Here is a 17,437-nt window from a genome sequence, read left to right on the forward strand (position 1 = left end):
GTTATATTTATGTTTATGGTACAATATATGATATGTCGTGTTACAAGTTCTGTTATGTATCAATTATACTTATGATTAAGTTAAGTTATGGAATTATGTTGTGATATCAATGTTGTATGATGCATGAATCTCCATATGTCACGTCATGTAACTATGTTACATGTCTGTTAATCACAAAAGATATGACAACTACTACATATATGTGTCTCATGGGGACGTTATTTAATAAAAAAAATGGAGGCATGAGTTGCATAAGTGTATGCTATGGTTTATTGAGACTTGATGCATTTTATATGTCACAGGCATTCAACCCTGCCTAGACTAAAAGGTAGAGACCAAGAGACCAAAGTCATGATGTTCTACCAAAGGATAGATCTCCCAATGATTACATTTTGCGACCGAAGAATAGGGTTGGTTACGAAAGTAAAGCCCTGCCTGTTTTGTAGTTCAGTTAACCGTGCCCAAACCAACATTGAATTAATTCTTTGAATGGTTTGTTGAGAGACTTATCTCGCAACTTCCATGTCTCTCTGGGGCATACCTAAACAAAGAAGGATTCATATTTGTATGTGTTTATAAGGCAGGCACGCATCTAAGGCTTAAAAAAGCTCGTCAAATGTGGATCCAGCATCCCTTTTCGTCGACAAGGTAAAGACAGCACCATACAATGAATTCTAGGCTTCAGGAGTTGAAATTTGAATATCCTCTTCAAGGGAATCGTGACAAAAGTTCAATCTTAGACATTATCCCTGAATTAGAAATGATGTTAACAAATAGCATTCAAATCACAGCAAGCAATTAAAGATGGGAAACAAGAAAAAGCCTCTTTAATGAAAGCAATTTTACATGTATACAAAATAGATCATTCCCTTTAAAAAGAAAAATTGTGACTAAAACAAGTAAAACTGGCGAAATCACTCGGCAAATGAGTTCTCTTCTGCAAGTCATGATGCTCAAACATCGTATTCTCCAACTGGGTGCCTCACATGTTCTTCTTTGGCTGCTAATACTTAGCCACCTCCAGACTTGAGGGTGTTACTTAACCTGAATTAGCACATTAACCGGTTAAACTAAATAAAAGAAGGCTGTAAAAAAAGTGAAATCGTTTAAGAACGTAGCTCTGACTGACAATGCTGCTCCTAGCATTCGATATCGAACAAAGGTATCCAAAAATAAATTCACAAGATTGGGTCGACTATGTCGAACAAAACAATGCATTTAGGCGGTCGGGGAGGGTCTAATTATTAAAGTTTCTGGAATCATTAAAAAAACCCAAAAAAAAAAAAAAAAAAAAAAAAAAAAAACAGATGTAAAGTATAACTTTGTACTTACCAATCCAATCCCTCAAAAAGACCTTCTCCTTTTATAGCGGAGGCTTTAAATATAGCCCATTGGCGGTTCTTAATCTCGTGCAACTCTAAAGCCTCTGTGACTGCAGCATCATCAAGTGCACCCGGAAGATCCTATACCGATGGGAAAGATAATATGTAGAAAAGATAGAAAAATAGAAACTGCATTAACCATTTGTACTAAACATTTTATACAAGCCTTCAAAACACCTCAGACACACAATCACAAATGCTTGGTCTTGGACCTTCCGTTGTTTTGAGAAACAGCTACACAGTTTTCAAACTCACAAAACTTGAGTTGAGAAATTTATCGGGGAAATGATAAAATGAGAGATAAGGTTTTAATGTTTTCAATTATTTTCTGAAAAAACTAAGAATTACTGTTTCCAGTATTTGTTACAATAACTCTCCACATACGATTCAATTTCACATTTCGTAGTTGCTAAACTTAATAATGTATCAACATGAACGTAGCTCAGCTGACAAAAAAAAAAAACATGTGTATTCTCAACTAAAAGGTCAAAGGTTCAAATCCATCACATCACACTCCATATTGATGAACTCAAAACGAAACTAAATAATGTATTTGAATAAATAAAATAAAAGGTAAATAAACACTAGAAAGAAAAATAGTTCCGAACGGTTTTTCTAAAACAAAAAAGATAAAATGATATTTTTTGCGTACTTTCCAAAACACATACAAACAAATCCTTAAATCCTACTATTTAAGCCCAATTGCATATGCGTACTTCAACTATCAGATTCAAAGTCTATTGGATTCTATTTTCTGACCAAAAATGCTAACAATATAAATAATCGGCAACAGCACTAACCTGCTTATTCGCAAAAACTAACGCAACTGCACCACGCAACTCTTCTTCCTGAACAAACACACAGAAGAAAAACTATTGGAACTGGCTGACAAAAATCGACTGAAAATTGAAAACAGTAAACTTGACTAATAAACAAACTTACAAAACTATTACAAGCTCAATACTTCCTAAAAAAAATGTGGACAGTTCAGACACGTTCAATTTATTTCTTGCAGAAGGACTTTTGAAACTGAAGGAAAAGTATAGTGACGCAAACATACTACTACTGAGTATTGCCATCTAGGAACCAGATACAATCCACGCTCTTGATGATGTATTTCATTAACGCAGAATTGAGATTTTACTCAGCATCAAATAAAACCATAAACCTTATATACTAAAATGCATAATTTGACAATATAACTAATCATTAGACTTTATTTCCAAATTTCAGAAACACACAAGGTCAGGTATGACAAATTCTACATTTTGTTTACCAACTCTGTAACAAGTGCCGACCATATTGTACCTCAAGTATTGCATGAAACTCCTCTTTTGCTACCACCAGCCTATCAGTATCACTTGAATCAACCACGTAGATTATAGCTTGCGTATTTGGAAAATAGCATCTCCAGTATGGTCTACGACACAAGGCAAGCAACTAATTAGCTTGAACAATTTAAAAAGAGGAGAAAAGAAAAATGAAGGAGAAAGAAAAGTTTAAGGAGCCAATTATAGTAAATAAACAGGTAGAATATAGATGGGCTGAAGTATGCATCAAGTCACAAATACACATATTAGTCAACTTCAAAAACAATGTATTGTTGACACATGACATGAGAGAGTCTATTTATGAAGTCTGATACAGGCTCAAATGAACAAGGTCAAGTATCCACTTCCTGTTTCTTTCTGGAATAACCCAAGACTACTATCTGCGGAAGGAAACTCTGTGACATAAGTTAGTTTGGGTAAAGAATAGATGGAATATTTTCATTATCAAAAGAACAGAAGGGTGAATAAGAAATTTAAATTCAAGAGTATTTCCAAAAATAAAGACATTAAAGGAAAAACCAGACATGGATCTCAATTTAGACCAGACACAGAGACAAGCTTCCACAGAATGTGATAACCGTACAACAGTAATCATGTAAAGCACACGTTCCTATTTCCTAAGAACCAAATAAAGTTCAAATTCGTGCTCTTTCAATCAGAATTTGGTATTACTGTAAGTGTGCAATCAAATAGCTTCTTGAAAAGCACTATTGGAACGATTATTAAATTACATTATCATAATTATCAGTTGAAACATAATAAGTCTTCATTTAGAAGGAAAAATGATGAAGAAAAAAATAAAAGAAAAGTATCCTCCTATCCTATCTTTTGATTAAATATATATATATATATATATATATATATATATATATATATATATATGGTACTCTCCTCCCAGCTGAGAAAACCATCAATCTGGGAAATGGATGCGGGAGCCAGGGGGAGCACCAGCTTAAATATTTGGGGGAGAAAATTAAAAAAGAGCATCGTATCTCATTCAGGGGTGCAGGACAAAGAAATTCACAGACAAGAGAGAGCTGGCTATCCAAATTTAAGAGTGTCTTAACAATTCTAGTAAACTATAGAGTTTTTTTTTTTTTTTTTTTCATACGTTATTAATAAAAATTAGGCGAAAAAACCATCATGAACATTTGATAATAAATAACAAAATTATAAGCTATTATCCATTAAGGACGAGAGAGAGAGAGAGAGAGAACCAAAAAACAAAAATGACAACCTGAGATGAATTTCTACTCTTACAACCTTCCAAGTTTGCATATGTTATGCAATATCATTAATTTCAATATACAACCACCTACATGCCTTTACCTGCTTAAACAACTTTCTTTTTTGTTGAACAGATTATATTCGACACTGTCTTTCCTAATATTACCAGATATGGTTTCTACAAGCTAGAGATTTTAACCAAGCATTGGAAAGAAAAACTAGAAAACATATCAAATTTCAACTTTTGAGGAAAATATCCAAAAACTGATAAAAGGACAAGACTAACCTGATACTAGTCTGTCCTCCTGCATTACAGACAACGAAAAGCTATTAATAACATAACCAAGATGCTTGGATGGATTTGACAAAATAATCGAAGCTAATACTTGCCCCAAGTCGATAAGATTGTCATAGTAAAAAAGCACAGACATGCAATCAAACACACATATGGCTAGAATAATCCCCCCCACCCGTCCCCCCAATGAAAATGGTTCCTATAACAATTCTTTTTATTAAAGAAATTAGTATTATCAAATGCTTTATAACATTAATGTTATTAATATGAAATTAATTTTCATGCTGAATCGCATGTATGTAGAATTTAGAATAAAATCATTACAAATTTGCACAATCTTTCTTTGTTTTTTGTTTTTTGTTTTTATAAGAAACATAAACCTGCATAACCTATTTATCAATTTAGCAGAACAATGCATGCCTCTCTCTCTCTCTCTCTCTCTCTGAGTGTGTTGCAATCTCATAAGAGTAATCATGGAGAAAATAATACAACATGAGATCACATTTCTTTCTATCAGGGCCTAGATTGGCTTACCAAGATCCCAGACCTGGAATTTGATGTTGTTGTACTGCACAGTTTCAACATTAAACCCAATTGCTGCATACAAAATGGATATAGTTTATACGATATTTGAACAATAGCTGAAGGAAAGTCGATGCAAGAAACAATTGTTTTCAATTCAGCTTTTCACTTATGAAACTTCCACTAAGAAATATGAAATATAGTGTAACAAGAAGGTATTGGGAACATCAAAGAACTTTGTGGGTACACAAAGAAAAATACCCCACAAAATTTACAAAACTCTATAAGTGAAACCACTCAAAAATTAGTAACAGAAGGAAAAAAAAAAAAAGGAACAGCATATAAACCTACAAACTAACAAATCTAAAGCAAACGATTATGCAGAACCTAGTTTGATATTTCCACGTAAAACAACTCATTCAAAGAAAATTCTCATGGTAAATTCACAACAAAACTACTATAGTTTGAATTCATCATTTTAAGGAATCTAGATCTATGGCCTGCCCATAGTTGTTTCCAATCAACTTCTCAGTATTTACAATTAAACAATTGAAAAAAAAAAAGTAGATGCCTATGCTTCTTGTGGTTGAATTTTATCATTCAAGATGTAATTTCCGATCATTGTCCTTCTCCAAATGGGATGGAGAGCCCACAGAAAGAAGAACACAAAAAGTATGGGGAAAACAAAAAATTCGAACTACAGAAATCTCCAAAGAGAATGAAGGAGGCAACCATTGTTTCTAATCCAAACAGTATTAAATGATCTACAAAACTAATGCAGCAACTATCGTGGCAACTCCACCCAATCTCTTAAACTTGAATGCCGAAAATTCAAATTTTAATTCTCATAACCTTAATTAGGGAAATGCTTTGTATCCCACATATCAAATTATAATTACAAAGAGAACCACAAGATCACATTTGGAAAGAAAACCAACTTGGAATTGTCGAGACAACCTCCCCCATCTGGAGCCGATCTGCACAATTTTGAAAAGAATCCATCACAAAATGGCGCCAAGTCTCCATCCAGATATCACAAAAACCCAACACATCACAAAATGTAAGCAGAAAAGATAATTAAAAAAAAACGTACAGAGAATTGTAGTTTTCCCGGCATTATCGAGCCCAAGAACAAGGATTCGAGCTTCCTTATTTCCAAAGAGCGAAGAAAACATTCGAGTAAACAAAATCCCCATGGTGCGCGCAGAATGATGTGTTGTGTTATAGATAGGAAGATAGATAGGGATCAGATCTCAACGCAGAGCTCAATACATCCCTGGAAAAAGCAGCTACAGACTCAACATCCAACAGAGACGTGAAAATCAAGAAACGGGCATTAGAAGAGGACGGAACCTGCGTTGATCTCAGGATTATGAATTGAATGAGAAATCTGGAGAAGCAGTAGAGCAGTGAAGAGGAGACTCACAGTTAGGAACTCGCTGATCTGCTCGAATTCGATTCAAAATTCTCCAGAACTGGAGTACCGAAATCTCTTTGATGGCCGTGTTCCTCCTGCTCCGGTGCGTTCTATCCACGTCACTTCCGAGGAAAATTTTATATGAACAAAATTCGCTCTTTTTTTTTCCTTTTTTCTTTGTTCTGTTATTCTTTTTTACAAAATTTTAAATACGAAATTGTGACGTGGAAAATTTAAGATAATAAATTTTTTTTTTTTTTAAATTTAGACTAATTTTTGAATTATAGTTAACGGTAAATATAAGTCAATAGTTAAGTTGAATGTTTAAATGTTAACTCGGATAATTGATAGAAGTTTAGAGAAAAAAATGCTTAATTTTAACATCAGGTATATTTAAAAATAAATAAATATATAGGCGCTCAACCCGTTCCTTTTTAGACTAGTCATATTAGGATTCAAAATTTAGATTCGATACTTGGTGACCTAAGTAAATGACAGATACATAAATGAATCGAGACTAGATTTGAATGAGAGCGATCATGAAGATAGAATAACTAAAAAAGACGTAAAGGAATTAAATGTTATTATATATATCAACAAGATGCACTTTTTTTCCGGTTGTCCAATTATAGAAACACCATAATTAAGCATACTTTGCTAAGACAATTCTATGTTGGACAGAGCTTTTAGGAATTTTCCTATGATGTATGTGAATAAGGATACACCATGTGTTGGTTTGTGAGGATACTACTCACTCTTAGAAGAGTAAGTAATTTGACTATGAGGCAAAGAATACCATGGCACATGAGAGCCAAATCTGGATTCGTAATTCCAGCCATAAATTGAATGAGAGCGATCTCAAAGTGATGGTCAAACGGAACAGGTGCCCGTTCGCATTAGGAGTATTCATGAGTTGGAATGGAATAGGTTTAGGGTATTGAGGTTCAGATTATACAATTTTATATTCAACTTGATCCTAACTAGATGATAAGTTCAACTTAATATCATTTGTAACAGTTCGAGCCCACTGCTAGTAGATATTGTCCGCTTTAGCCCGTTACGTATTACCGTGAGCCTCACAGTTTTAAAACACGTCTACTAGGAATACGTTTTCACACTCTTATAAACAATGTTTCATTCCTCTCTCTGACCAATGTGAGATCTTACACTCTTCTCATCAATAGTCAGTAACAGCACCAAATAGATTCCCTCTAGTCCAAGACTCGTCACATGGGATGAGAGCTACTACTACAACAAAACAAAAAGGTACGAGTATTATTAAAACTTTAAAAATTTAAAAGATATTTTTTTCAAATATTTTTATTATTTTATTTTAATAAATTGACAATTATTTACGTTTTCAAGTCAATAAATGAAGTTATGACAACATTTATTTGTTATTATTAATACAGTTTAGCATCGATAAATCACAATATCTATTTATTAAATATGCACGATGCACATTTAATCCCCTTAATTTAATATTATAATTTAATTGGTGAAGAAAGAACTCTCTTAAAATGTAAAATAAATTAAATATTCAATTTTGAATGATTAGAGGTATATTTAAAAATAATTTGGAGAGTAATAAAAATAATTTTAAGTAAATGGAAAGTTTTCCTAAATATTCGGAGATCATACATGAATAACGGATATCAACGGTTATGGTTTTACTCGGCACATAAATCGGGCCCACCACCTCTCGAATTGGAAGCCGGATGTACTAGTAACGGAAGCAGATAATCATATCCGTTTGGCTATATAAACCCTACGTCGTCCCCGATGCCAAAACCCTAACCCTTGGATTACTCAGAAACAGCCAAAAGGTGAGAATCCCACCGTCTCTTCTTCATTATTGCTTGTGTTCTTCGTTTCTTTGAGTAAATTGCAGGTTTTTCTTCTTCTATTGGTTTTTTCTTGGCTTTCTCTGCGTTTGATGATCTATGGTTTCGTCCTCTTCATTTATCATCAACACCATCTTCTTTCTACTGCATTTTCTTCAATCATTACTGCTGATTTCAGCCGTCTTTTCTCTCCGTTTCTTGATTCATCTTCTACGGATTTGATACATTTCTCCTCTTCAATTTCTACAAATTAAAATGAGAACGTAGAAAGTAGCACGAGATACATTGGAAAGAAGAAGAAAATTTCTTCCTCTTCCCTGTTGTTGTAGTGTAAAATGGTGAAAAACTGAACAAACAGAATCAGAAGCAGAAACTGAGTGATCAATGGACTGATGATGACGTTAAACTGGAGAAGAGGAGAAAAGAGAGGAAGAATCAAGGGAGGGTGCTGAGAGAAGTAATAATGAAACATCATTTTAGAATTGATACATCACATTTCTTTTCTTAGTTAACCAAGAAACATTTCACTCGGTGACATCGTGTTACTTTCTGGAATTTGGGTACTAAATAGATACTGAAGTATGTTTTGCTTTTTTTTTTCTTTTTATTCCTTGTTAAAAATATTAATGTCTCTTCTCTCTTGTCGGCTAAAGTTAGATTCTCAGTTCTTTATTCTTTATTATTCTACTGGTTTCATTGATTTTCGTGTGCTTCTTTTGTTCTCTGTTGATCCAACGAAATGTTAAATATCTAGATTGGTGACTTGGAATCAGCCATTTCTTCGAAAATGGCGGTTTCTTGTTGCTGGGTATTTCATGCACTACAAAAGGATATCACACATTCCTAGACTATGCTTGCATGGGTTGTGGTAATAGAGCTTTAAGTGACCTTTTTAACTTCTGATTCTCATATTGAATATCCTAGTAACGTTTGCTTGAAGCTGTTTGTTCTCTCTTTCGAATCTATTGCTATTTTTTATGTGGGATGATTGAAACACTTATAAGCGATATCTTGTAGTTTCAACTATGAAATCTGGTTAGTTTTGTTTGTGGTGGTAGAAAAACGCAGCTATGTCAGGAAAGCAGCTAGATCAATGGGGGAATGGGTACCAAAGTTACGACGATGATTTGGACGACTACTCGTACAGTCCTCCATTGCAAGGGAATGTACAAGTGGCAAGAATAGGATATGTGGGTGTTGTTAGTGCAGAAGTCAAACAAGTGAGCAGCTATGAACAAAGTTGGAGGACTCACGATCGCAACAGGCAAACTGGAAGCTATACGACCGCTTCAACAAAGGAGGTTGCTTCTCGTGGTGAAACATTCAAGGAGAGGTCAAGTGGGAGAGTTGGGTCGAAGGATGAGTTCAAAACCACCTCCACTTACAGGGTTGGTGACCGAAGTGGATATACCGAGTATCAGCGTCAAGAGAGGTTCCGGCGTGTTGATTTTGGCAGCGGCGGCAGCAGCAGCAACAGCATAAGAGGATCAGCGGGTAGTAAGGGGGGTAAGTAATGCAGCAATGCTGCATGCTTGTATGTCTGGCTGTCTCTCTTGACTAGAATTTGGTAGCTGGAACTTGGGTTTGTGGTGTCCCTTTTGTGCAGACTTGCGCTTTGATATGCTGTTTTCTGCCGTAGAAAATAAGATGGAAGAGAGAGGCTTTTGTTGTTTTTTGGTGTTTGTAATGCTCTGATAGGTTTAGAGAGCTGAATTGAATTTCAGGTATGTTGATCATCTGTTTGAATATTAGTGTCAAAACTAATCGTCTTTTTTAAGGGTAATTTGTTCGTACATTTTGTGCAGATTTTTTATTTTTTCCCTTTTCTTTTATTTTACATTTATTCATAATTTTTTTATTATTATCATATTATTATAATTTATTTTACTGTATAAAATATTTTAAAAAAAACTTGTACCATTCTCGAAGGTTTGTATTATTTTAAGATATATTACAAAATCAAATGAAAATTAAATTGAATTTAGTTTAAATTAAATTATTTAAAGAAGGTAAAATAGTTAATGAAGGTTAATTACAAATGTTTTAACTCTAATTGAATTTTGTTCTAATAAAATATAACATCGCTTTTTAAAAAATAATCATAAAATCATAATTCTTATGAAAAAAAATCATTTAACTTGCCATATAAATACTAAAAATATAAAGAAAAAAACCCTATAAATGTTGAAGGAAGCTTAATTTGGTTTGAAAAATGTAAATCAAAATTTGATGGGTTAGATTTAAACCTAATTTTAAAAAATATGTTTTCATATAATTATGTGTACCACATTTATTTTATTTTTACTCAAATTTATAATTTGAGTTGGGTTTGTGACTTAACAACAAACTTACTAAACTACACATTCACGATCAAACTATAGGCTTAAAATCATTCACGATCAAACCATAGGCTTAAAAAATTAATAATAGACGATCTATATTTAGTTCAACATGTATGTTAGAATTATAATTTTTTTCTTGAAGAGGATATAATAATAACTTAACTAACGAATTAGGGGTATCAAGAATGAAGATGTTCAAGAGATAAGAGAATTATTTTTGTTCACCGACCACATTAGTAAGATTATTGAAGTACTAATTAATTCGAAAATGGTCTATTGAAAAGCAATAATTTCTTCAACATTTCTTCAAAATATGAGTAAAAATGCATATTAATGAAGAAGATAATAAATGTTTTGTATGTTCAAAAATTTGTCCATTTGATATTTATACTTGTTTTCAAAATACAAGTCATGAAAACTTATTTTTGTGTTTAAAAATTTCAATATTTTGATGAAAATTAAAGTAAAACAAATTGTGAATACTGTGTTTAAAGAAAAAAAATATTGAGAAAAAAAAAAAAAAAAAAAGTGCATCAAAACCACTATCCAAACCTATTATCCAAACCTATTATCCAAACCTATAGCACGTAGTTGCAGTAATGTCCAAGCACTTTTCCCCTTTGCACAAATTGCAAGTCCATTCACTCCTTGATGACCTCACATGTCTCTTGCTCCTTCTTCCCTAAGTTCACCAACCATTCACAACCCTCTTTCCTTTTCTTTTTCCCCTTTATTACGTAACGATACGATACGATGGTTATGTCTCGGTTATGTCTCAAGAATCGACGCCGAACTCTACTTCGATAGGGCTAAAACAATCACCAAAAAGCAAAACTTCGATCGCTAGATCTTGTGTGCGTATTAGGTACCATGTCGGGAAAATAACCCCAGCATAGAAAAAATGGGAACCAAATTCACCCAAACCAACATCTTTTCTTCTCAAAATTTATATGTATAATAACTTCAATTCAGTTTCATCTCAGGTATGGAAGTACATTGTAGGCTTGTTGCAGTATCATCACTCCCTTTCCTTCCCCCCACCACCCTATTTACATATACTCCCAACACACAACTCAAAAACAAAAATTTCAGAAAAACAGGCCTTCCAGAAAATCATGGCAAATGTACCGTATCGTACCGTATGGCGTATGCTTCCAACGCCAAACTCCCAGGTGAAGTCCTGAGGTAGGGAATTGGGGAATCAGGGAATCAGTAGAAATAACAAGTACGAGAAAACTAAACTAGCCCGAATACTCACGAAGTCGAAAAGAAGACAAAAAGAGAAGGCTTAGGCTTACATTCCCATTGCCTATCATGGATCTCCTTCATATCTGTACTTGTAGTCACCCAGCAATGCAGTGTATAGAACACGAAAAGGATTCCACAAGAGAATGACATCAGATCTAATAGCCTTCTTATACTTTTGAGAATCATCAGCAGGTGGCCATAAAGTTGCAAAAATTATGCTTCATGTTTTGTTTTTTTTTTAATGTCTTTTTCCAATTTTTGGCTTAGCATATGAATGGAATAGTGGATGGGTTGGTTGTATCCAAGATTTAGTACTATTTCACATTCATTGCAGCTGCCATATTCCTTAGCTTCTGAGAAATTTCTGAAAATGATGGTCTCATAGCTGGGTCTGAGTCCCAGCAGCTTGACATTAAAGCCTTCCATTCCGGGTCGCACCATGTCGGGATTTCTGGACGTAAACAATTGTTTACGATTCCTCCTGCAAACATGAAACAAGAAGGATACAATGAAATTACATTTCTTTGGCCTACTTTAAAGATTAGTCTTTCTTTGGTTAGACACCTAAGAATACGGCTCCAGTTTCATGTGAGATGAAGAGAACGAAACATTCTTTATAAGGGTGTGGAAACCTCTTCCTAGCAGACGCGTTTTAAAAGTCTCGAGGGGAAGCCCGAAAGGGAAAGCTCAAAAAGGACAAATATCGCCACTATCAGTCTTGATCATTTCTTTTTCATATAATGTTTTGCATTATTAAACAAGTATGGAAAATAATATACGTACCTTTCCAATATCATATATGTGCATAATTATCCTAGATCTCATTGAGATTACTACAGCAAACAAATGTAAATTTCAAAATCATTTCACGGATTCACGGTCGTTCCCCGCTTGTGCCGAACCGTGAATAGAGCATTTGCTCATAGTTTAAAGAACAATGCATAGCTGATAGATAAGAGAGCATAAAGTTACTATCATAGTTGAATGCTCACCGATTATAGAAGCACAATGCATATCTGAATACGGTTCATCTCCCGTGAGTACTTCCCACATAACAATCCCAAATGAGTAAACATCAATCTGTATTCAACCAAAACTGTTTAAGTATACAGATAAGCTTTAAAAATGTGATTAGTCAAATGAAGTGGTAAGAATGAGAAAAGGGTGAGCCTACCTTCTCTGTCACCATGTTACTTTTCCCACTAAGAAGCTCGGGTGCCATCCAGGGTAAAGTTCCACGAACCCCTCCCGATACTAACGTGTGTTGTCTCACCTTCGACAATCCCAAATCACCGATCTAAAAAATCATGCACACAGCACGTGAACTTAGAATTCAGGTGCTTCCCAAGACACAAAATGCCCCCACGGTTCGATCTTTTTTCGCTTTCAAGCACGATGGGAGGAAATTTATAGTTTTTAGTTGAAAGAAAAACTTTTTGAACCGTTGTCTGATGAGCTAAACATCGAAAAAGTTGAAAACAAAGAACAGAACAAAAGTAGTGGATTTATTCAAGCCTATAGGTCCCGACACGAATAACAGGAAGAAAGTATGCTACAAAACAGAATAGGAAGTAATAACCACAAACAAATTTAGCTCAGTATACCTTGCAAACAGGCCTCTGAGGATCTCTCATATTCACTAAAAGGTTTTCGCATTTCAAATCGAAATGTACAATATTCTTCCCATGCAAATATTCCATCCCAAATGCAGCATCCATAGCTATAATTAGTCTCTTACGACGATCAATTGTCCTATAGAAAAGGTAGTATTTACGTCATATCACAATCCCAGTACGACTCACTATCATCGCAGTTTAACATGAAATACATTCAATGAAAGAACAAACGATCGTTAAGAAAGTGAAATAAGAACTATCCCACAACAATTTACCTGTCCTTCTTGTGCAAAAACTGTTTCAATGATCCATTTACCATGAATTCTGTCACTGTTGCTAAGGAACCATCAGGACCATCACGAACAATACCATAGAAGGAAACAACATTTGGATGGTGTAAGGAACTTAATATCAAAGCTTCCTTCCAAAAATCTGCAATCTGTTATAGGAAAGAAGTAGAAATCGATAACTACGTGTAGTCCACCAAAACATTGAACTGAATGAGTAACAAATCAATACAAAAAGTGGTATAAAAGAGCTGGTCAATATTTGGTTACACAAACAAGTAACAAGCATATGGCAAGATATGGACCAAGTTCTTCATTCAACGGAACCATAAATGCCTAGTGAAAGGAAGAGCAATAAGTCCAAGATTCTACCAGACGTTCCCTTTCTGAGGGTCGTCCAGAAAAACAGCTAGCTTTTATCCTCTTTATTGCAACATCAGAACCTCTCCATTTCCCATGATAAACAGCACCATAAGTCCCAGACCCTAGTTCACGAATCTCCTCCAGATCATCATTGTTAATCGTCTAAACAAAGAATACAAAGATAAAGCATCAAAGCACGAGTGAAAAGCATAAGCAAAGTCATAAATGAACACAAGGAATAGCCAAAGCGCCTTCCAGAAACGGACAAAAGTATGAGGTGAAAGAAGATGAGCATAATTATAAGTTTACTTGTAATCCTCTTGAAATGGCTTCTTCTTCAGCCTTTGTTGGCTCAATTGTGGAGCTTTGATTCTCACTCCCAGTTTCCAACTCAGGTTCCCCATGGGCGTTCTGTACGGCAAAGAAAAAAACAAAAACATAAACAAATACAATGAAAAAATATTGTCAAATGTCAAATAAAATTGCTCAATTGCTTTGTCCTAACCAAGGAGCCTAGCTCATTAGCTGTCTCTTTTTTTCCTACTGAATCAGGTCTCCTTAGAGCGGTTTCTTCAACCATTGCCTCTTCAGATACTTCTAATGCTGCTCTTTTCACAGATGCAATCAACTCAGGTAAGAAACTCAGACGGCTGACAGATAGTTTTGGATTTTCAAGAGTCTCTACAGCAGATTTCAAGTCATCACCATTATCTACTGGAGTATTCGTGCAATTTGAATTTAACGATTCAGGGGGTACATCCTTGGAATATGTATCATCCGTGTTATTCTGCTCTGGATGAGATACAACGCGTGCTTCAGAAATGTCAGCTTCCCCCATATCAGTTATCATGTGTTCGTTTCCTTCCCCAGGCACAATTTTCCTTTCCATCATCATAGCTTCATTAATCACACTAACAGTCCTCGGTTGTGGATTTTGGCTAGGATTAAAAGGTGAAATCATTTTTTCATGAATAAATGCTGAAGATGAATCTGATCTTTGCAAAGGAGAAGCGATGAGGTTTATCTTATCTAGATGTGGTTGGACATGTTCTAGATTTGTGAATTGTTGATTGTCATGGCCAACCATGGTCGAATTGGTCTTCAAAACAAGTGCAGGTAAATGCTCTGAACCAGTTGCTCCCTCAATACCCAACATTTTCTGTGAGGATTCATGCCAAGGATTTTGATGGTCCGTACCAATATGAATGCGGGGACTACCCTCCTGCATGGCTCTGATATATCCTGGATTAACAGTCACATTCCCTTGCTGAATGGAAACAGATGCTTCATAAGGAGGAGCAGCATGTGACGGGTTCTGAACATTTCGCCAGGCAGTATTTCCAGGCATATGCCTGTGTGCCACAGGAGGATATTGAGGATCTGCTCCATATCCATAAGGCATATTCATATAACCAACACCGCGATCTTCAGGAGGAGGAACACACATATGTTGCCCACTAGGCACAACCTGGTCACGAAATACCTCATCATGAAAATTCATGGAAGCTTGGTAGCCATCAGTTATATTACTTTGTGTAGGAGGAAAATTTGAGCCAGAACCATCCACAATGTAGTGATCATTCAATCGTCCAGCCCCAGAAACATATGTTCTCGTGTCATCCCCCCGCACGCTCATCTGGTGTTGCATAATCCATCCTCTCTCATGGGGTGGTGTCTCGTTATAAGCAGATCGAGGATCATTAATATTCTGCTCATTTGGGAAAATACCATGATGGAACTTCGTGTCAGCCTTTTGCATCAATGCCTCCCTATTCTGAGAGTATTCATGAGGAAGTCCATTTAACATATTAGCTTGCTCCATGTGTGTTTGATACCGATGATAATTTGATCGACAGTGTTCACAAGAACTATTCCCATCAGGAACACCATGTCCGTGTAATATATTACCAGGGAAACCTGACTTTTCACTAATAGGTCCATTTGGCAGCCAGACAGTGTTCTCATTAGATTGTGGTTGATGTTCATACATATACTGGTGATTCATTTGCTCCCTGGCGTAATCTTCAGGCATTCTTTCGAAGTATTTATCTGGAAAATCAGGGAATGGCAGACGGTACCACGCAGATGGAGAAGATGGATATTCTCCCACTGGTCTTGGATCATACAGACCAGGATGCCTGGGTGAAACGAAAGCAGGACTCCACGGAGCTTCCATTTCACTATACCTTTGAGCCATGGATTGTTGTTGCTGCCCAGATCCAATATAAGGGACTGCGAGCTGATGCAGCTGATATTGTGACAATGGCTCACAACTCCTCTGGGTGTGAAGACTACCTTCAATATTCATTGGGTTCAAAAAATGTTCTATCCCGTGCACATCATCTATGCCACTAATTACAGGGGAATCTGGCTGCTGTTGTCGAACAAAATCATTCACGTCATTCGAATTATTAAGAGCATCTACATATCGCCTCTCAGTATCCCTCTCATCCCCATCCACAAAAGGCAAGGAACATTCTTGTTCTGGATTCGAAAACAAGAATATCCTGAGCCTAGTGAATCCGTCACCCGAACCCACCTTATCATACTCTTCCATCATGTTAATCACATCATCATCATTGACAACAGACACAAGAGCATCAAGATCCTCATCTGGTTGCTGGTACTTCAACACTGCAGCCCCATCATAAAGTTCCCTCATCTTAACCATCAACTCCTCATATGTAATATCCCTTGGAGCACTCACAATCCTTGTCTCTCCCCCAACATAACGAAGCTTGCCATCTTGGGGGCGAGGCATTATACTTCCCAAGAAGCTGCACAGGAATTTAACACGCGGGTTTTCATCATTCGAACCAGGATTCGAAACAGGTGAGGAATTAGGGGCTGAGATCGATGTCAAAGGGCTACCCATCTGTTTGCAGCCTGATATTTGAACGTCACTAATCGATGCAGCGGTTCTTAGTCTCGCTCAAACATTGAATCTAATCACACACGACAACAAAATCACGCAATCCTAATACAAACCAAAATTTTGAAACCAACCCAGAAAGCAACTCCCAAGTTCCTCGGTTTTCAACGAACCAAATCCTTCGGTTTCCCCATATCCAATTGATACATCATCAGGAATAAAAAAAAACATCCCGACAAAATCATTCTAAACGAGAAGAAAAAAGAAGAAAATAGTAATGAATCAACCAAAACAAAGCAACCCCAGAAACAAAACTTAAAAGAAAAATGGAGAAATTCTAAGAACAGATCAAAAAATCATTCACATCCTCCAATTTACAAAGAAGCGGGAATTGGGTACCTGAGAAAACGAATCAAAAGGCAGCAGGGTAATGATAAAACTAAACAAACCCAGATGGGAATTCGAGGCTAAAGTGAATTCGTTTACAACTAAGACGCAAAATCTCCCTCCTTAGAGGGTTCTGAATATGGGGAGTCCGAGGGAGAGAGTGTCCATCAGCAGACAGAGTCTGAGACGAGGATGAAACTAAGAAGATGATTGGAAGAGATGGCGATTGAAAAAGAGGACCGCCATGGGAATGGTGGCTTAGTTTTTTGTTTTGGTTCTTTCCCTCTTCTTCTTTTTTCGAGGG

At 35.8% G+C, this 17,437-nt stretch overlaps 3 protein-coding genes across 5 annotated transcripts; 1 reads left to right on the forward strand and 2 right to left on the reverse strand.

The window, feature by feature from the left end:
* Nucleotides 1–717: 717 nt before the first annotated feature.
* On the reverse strand, nt 718–6,329 carry LOC111436238 (ADP-ribosylation factor 1-like). Of its 3 annotated transcripts, none has more exons than XM_023073975.1 (9): nt 6,184–6,329; nt 5,851–6,033; nt 5,696–5,734; nt 4,770–4,832; nt 4,227–4,245; nt 2,691–2,802; nt 2,183–2,230; nt 1,333–1,463; nt 718–1,044 (listed from the first exon to the last, which is right to left on the reverse strand). In XM_023073975.1, the coding sequence occupies exons 2-9, from the start codon at nt 5,951–5,953 to the stop codon at nt 1,011–1,013; spliced, it is 549 nt and encodes a 182-aa protein (XP_022929743.1). In that variant the 5' UTR covers nt 5,954–6,033; nt 6,184–6,329; the 3' UTR covers nt 718–1,010. The 3 variants fall into 3 exon arrangements, with proteins under 3 accessions (XP_022929743.1, XP_022929741.1, XP_022929742.1); XM_023073973.1 differs by having other exon boundaries at nt 5,851–6,110; XM_023073974.1 differs by having other exon boundaries at nt 6,111–6,329.
* Nucleotides 6,330–7,955: 1,626 nt separating this feature from the next.
* LOC111436237 lies at nt 7,956–9,816 on the forward strand. Its single transcript, XM_023073972.1, has 3 exons — nt 7,956–8,000; nt 9,077–9,503; nt 9,577–9,816. The coding sequence occupies exons 2-3, from the start codon at nt 9,089–9,091 to the stop codon at nt 9,711–9,713; spliced, it is 552 nt and encodes a 183-aa protein (XP_022929740.1). The 5' UTR covers nt 7,956–8,000; nt 9,077–9,088; the 3' UTR covers nt 9,714–9,816.
* Nucleotides 9,817–11,273: 1,457 nt separating this feature from the next.
* On the reverse strand, nt 11,274–17,437 carry LOC111436234. The gene is made up of 10 exons (XM_023073968.1): nt 17,146–17,437; nt 14,380–16,992; nt 14,184–14,285; nt 13,884–14,036; nt 13,500–13,663; nt 13,213–13,360; nt 12,783–12,905; nt 12,601–12,688; nt 11,659–12,089; nt 11,274–11,540 (listed from the first exon to the last, which is right to left on the reverse strand). Exons 2-9 carry the CDS (start codon nt 16,747–16,749, stop codon nt 11,923–11,925), a joined length of 3,315 nt encoding a protein of 1,104 aa, XP_022929736.1. The 5' UTR covers nt 16,750–16,992; nt 17,146–17,437; the 3' UTR covers nt 11,274–11,540; nt 11,659–11,922.

The sequence above is a fragment of the Cucurbita moschata genome, unplaced genomic scaffold (assembly GCF_002738365.1).
Source record: "Cucurbita moschata cultivar Rifu unplaced genomic scaffold, Cmos_1.0 Cmo_Scf00052, whole genome shotgun sequence".
Lineage (NCBI taxonomy): Eukaryota > Viridiplantae > Streptophyta > Magnoliopsida > Cucurbitales > Cucurbitaceae > Cucurbita > Cucurbita moschata.

Excerpts from the sequence above, each read along its gene's own strand:
- LOC111436238 (XM_023073975.1), bottom strand. The coding sequence starts at position 5,953 with ATGGGGATTTTGTTTACTCGAATGTTTTCTTCGCTCTTTGGAAATAAG. Across the intron at positions 4,833-5,695 it reads GGTTGTCTCGACAATTCCAA|CAATTGGGTTTAATGTTGAA; the intron begins GTTGGTTTTCTT and ends TTTTGTATGCAG. Across the intron at positions 1,045-1,332 it reads CTTTTTGAGGGATTGGATTG|GTTAAGTAACACCCTCAAGT; the intron begins GTAAGTACAAAG and ends GTGCTAATTCAG.
- LOC111436237 (XM_023073972.1), top strand. The coding sequence starts at position 9,089 with ATGTCAGGAAAGCAGCTAGATCAATGGGGGAATGGGTACCAAAGTTAC. Across the intron at positions 9,504-9,576 it reads CAGCAGCAACAGCATAAGAG|TAGAATTTGGTAGCTGGAAC; the intron begins GATCAGCGGGTA and ends GTCTCTCTTGAC.
- LOC111436234 (XM_023073968.1), bottom strand. The coding sequence starts at position 16,749 with ATGGGTAGCCCTTTGACATCGATCTCAGCCCCTAATTCCTCACCTGTT. Across the intron at positions 14,037-14,183 it reads CCATTTCAAGAGGATTACAA|ACGATTAACAATGATGATCT; the intron begins GTAAACTTATAA and ends TTCTTTGTTTAG. Across the intron at positions 12,689-12,782 it reads GTAACATGGTGACAGAGAAG|ATTGATGTTTACTCATTTGG; the intron begins GTAGGCTCACCC and ends GGTTGAATACAG.